Raw genomic sequence first — 3429 nt, forward strand, 5'->3', positions numbered from 1 at the left:
ACACCTTAATTGCGTTTTTCTCAAAAAAAGAATGATAGCGAGTTTTCAATGATTTCAGCATGAATATTTTTTCTTTAGGTAAAATGTAAAATCAAATTTTACATTTTAATATATGACAGAGTAGGAAAAAATTTACTTTTTTAGGTTCCATCTGTTCCTGAATGTGTGGTATTTCGCCAAAACACCATGTATATCCCATTTTAATACAAAAACTGCTATACTTAATTCTTTTATTGTAGAATAAAAATTTTTTTTATATAATTTTGCTTTAAATAAATATAAAACAAAAAAAGATACAACTTTATAATAATTCCATCCTAATTCTAGACCAATCAATATACATGGCATTATTTATTACCTCCTATAGTATATACAAATAGAAATAGTGAATTTTAATTATATACATCAAAAATTTTAATTTTTCGTGTAACATTTTGTAATGTAAGATGATGACAACTTTCCAAGACAATATAATTTCTTATTTATTCTTATCTGCTAGCTTTGAACTGATCATATCCTTAAATTGTCCTAAAATAAGGTTCTCTCTCTTCTGCCTCTCTTCCTTGCTAAACATGGCCAGAGCACGTTTTTCATCTGCCGAATAGATCTGATTTTCTTTACGAATACGTACAGCCTCCATCCGCCTATGTCTCGATCCAGACATAACATAGCCGACAGATTCGTATGTGGCAATTTGATCAGATGTCAACCCAATCTCTCCTCTCCTTGGGATTCGTTTTCCTTCAGCAACATAAGCCGCCATCGCTGCTCCTTCACCAGGCAGAAGGGCCTTGCCCATTTCTTTGCTTGTTAGAGTTGTGTGTGGTTTCAGGATCGGACCGACCACACTATCTTCATTGTCAGATTGCGATTCTGTCTTAGTTTCACCTAAGAAAAATAAGTTACATTACATATATTTTCAAAATATTTACATTTCTTCATGGGTAAGATAAATTACCTTACATTCAAACTTACTTGTTTTCTCCACCCATTCTTCTGCTTCTGATCCGCTACCCTCACTAGAGGATACCTTCTTCTTTTTCTTTTTTTTCTTGTCCTTTTTATGTTTCTTTGATTTTTTATGCTTTTTCTCTTTTTTACTTTTATCCTTCTTCTTTTTCAATTTTTTTTCTGTGTGACTTTCTTCTAAGTACTCTTCTTCATTATTTGATCTGTAAAACAAAATTCATCTATTCTTATATATTTGTCTGCAGTTATCTTATTAAATTTCTGAGTATTTTCATAACAGATATCTTGTACACAAAAAATTGAGTTTCTATGAATTTAAAGTAAACTCACTCTTCAGCTTCTGGCGACTTTGTCCAAATGTTTGAACATTCCCTCATGCCTAAAATTTCTCTTTGCTTCCTTCTAGACTCCATGAAATCGTCCTCATAAGATCCTTTTTTATGCGAATCTCTGGATCTGTATTCACTGTGACTGTATCGTCTGTCTCTATAATCACGACTAGATTCTTCAGAGTAATGGTGTCCATTTGACGTACTTCGATGCAATGATTTCCTATCATTTCTATTTCGGTTGTTATACAGAGCCTCAGTTGAATTACTCCTTTCTCTGTGTCTTCTGGACTTACTCCTTCTGGGTGAACTCGATTTGGATCTTGACCTGCTTCTCGATTTAAGGTTTCTCTCATACTTCTTGGATTTGCTCTTGTAAGACGGTGATCGTGACCTACTTTTAACTCTAGTATGAGATCCCATTTTGCAGTTGTATGAAAATATATTTTATAATCCAAATTAAAATAACAATTGTCAATACTGTCAAAATTTCTATGCAAACCTCAAAATATTTATTTACAATAGTAGTTAGAAGAGGAAGAATACATATGATGTAACTGAACTACGAAACATGTTTTCATTTAAGTATGGATATCATTTTATCCCGGAAATAGCTGTTTCGTAGGTTATTCTGTTGCTCTATGGTCTGTGATGTTGGGTGCTAGTCAAGGATATTTATAATATAATCATCTTTGGGTGCTGGTGATCTTACCATAGATTAAATACAAAAAGATCATAATGAATCAAATCAATAATGTCATATGCCGATATTTTAAGTTTTAATGTTATTTTAAAATATGAATATAAAATTATACATGAGCCATGTCATGAGTTTTTCACTTCAGCAGGTTTCTTTATTACTTCCCTTATTACAACAAATTCAGAAAAATATAATGGCTATTGTCGTATTTCGGCTTTCGAGCGCCCTTTAGGTTTTTTCAATACTTATCCCAGGTAGAGTCATATACACTTAGGCGTGTCTGTGGAACTCAACCCAAAGAGAAGGCGAGGTAAGTGTCGTATTCCACCCTTCGAGCGAGCTTCAGGATATCAGAACACCCAGTATATTCATAGATGTAGTCTTGTACCTACGGATATGCCGGAGACTGCTGAATTTGAAAGGTGAAAAGTAGTATAGCAGTGGGGCTACCAACTAACTCACTTCAAGGTCACTCCAGGCTACCACAAGGCTGCCGCCATCCGGAGCTGGCATCCGGTCTCCAGCAGCAGCTCCAAGGTCACGCTGAAGAAGTGTCAGTGAGGTGCGGGGGTGAGGGATCTGGATTGCAGAAGAAGAAGCCGGTGTCCGTCATCGGCAATGACCAGGAGGTCTGCATCGAGGAGCGTGACGTCAGAGGCGGCACCAGGTGCGTGCATAAGCAGTGGCGGGGGGCAGCGGGGTGCAGGTGCGGAATGCAGAAGGAGAAGCCGGGGTCCGTCATCGGCAATGACCACCAGGAGATCGGCATCGAGGAGCGTGACGTCAGAGGCGGCACCAGGTGCATGCATGAGCAGCGGTGGGGGGCAGCGGGGTGCAGGCGTGAGGGGGGGCAGCGGGGTGCAAGCGCGTGGGGCGGCAGCGGGGTACCGGCGTGTGGGGGTAGCAGCGCGATGCCGGCGTACGGGGAGGCAGCGGGATGCCTGCGTCATAGGGGGGAGCAGGCGGCCGGATACGGCCTACGATGCTGGAAGCCGGCAGCGGGCTGCGGGGGGCGGCGGCGGCAGCGGTGACGGCCTCTTGGTATCAATATTTTTGTTATAAGGTAGAAAATATAAGAAACCCGTTAGTTAAAAAAAGGCAACATGGTAACGTAAGCGGTCTGCAATATTTATCATCGAGCTAAATAAACAGTCTCGAGCCCCCCAAGGTTATAATTCTGCATGTTAGCAAGTTATCTGTGACACTAATATATATATTGTGATGATTTATTAGGTATATTTTTAAGAAATACTTGGTAAGAACATGGACTCATAGCGGATGTCGGCTAAACATAAAGAGCGAAATGTGTGTGAGAAGTTAGAGTGTATGAAAGCAGGTGCAGCTCGCCATTATTCCATGGCTAGAAATTGGCCTCAATGATTTGGGATCGAGGGGGATTATCCCTCTTTATCCTGCCTCATCTCGTGTAGG

The 3429-nt window shown here is 39.7% G+C and overlaps 1 protein-coding gene across 1 annotated transcript; it reads right to left on the reverse strand.

Annotated features, from left to right (window-relative positions):
• Positions 1-232: 232 nt before the first annotated feature.
• On the reverse strand, positions 233-1794 carry LOC108916202 (NKAP family protein CG6066). Its single transcript, XM_018722408.1, has 3 exons — positions 1300-1794; positions 976-1172; positions 233-888 (listed from the first exon to the last, which is right to left on the reverse strand). The coding sequence occupies exons 1-3, from the start codon at positions 1719-1721 to the stop codon at positions 479-481; spliced, it is 1029 nt and encodes a 342-aa protein (XP_018577924.1). The 5' UTR covers positions 1722-1794; the 3' UTR covers positions 233-478.
• Positions 1795-3429: the final 1635 nt, after the last annotated feature.

Source organism: Anoplophora glabripennis, unplaced genomic scaffold (assembly GCF_000390285.2).
Source record: "Anoplophora glabripennis isolate ALB-LARVAE unplaced genomic scaffold, Agla_2.0 scaffold1318, whole genome shotgun sequence".
NCBI lineage: Eukaryota > Metazoa > Arthropoda > Insecta > Coleoptera > Cerambycidae > Anoplophora > Anoplophora glabripennis.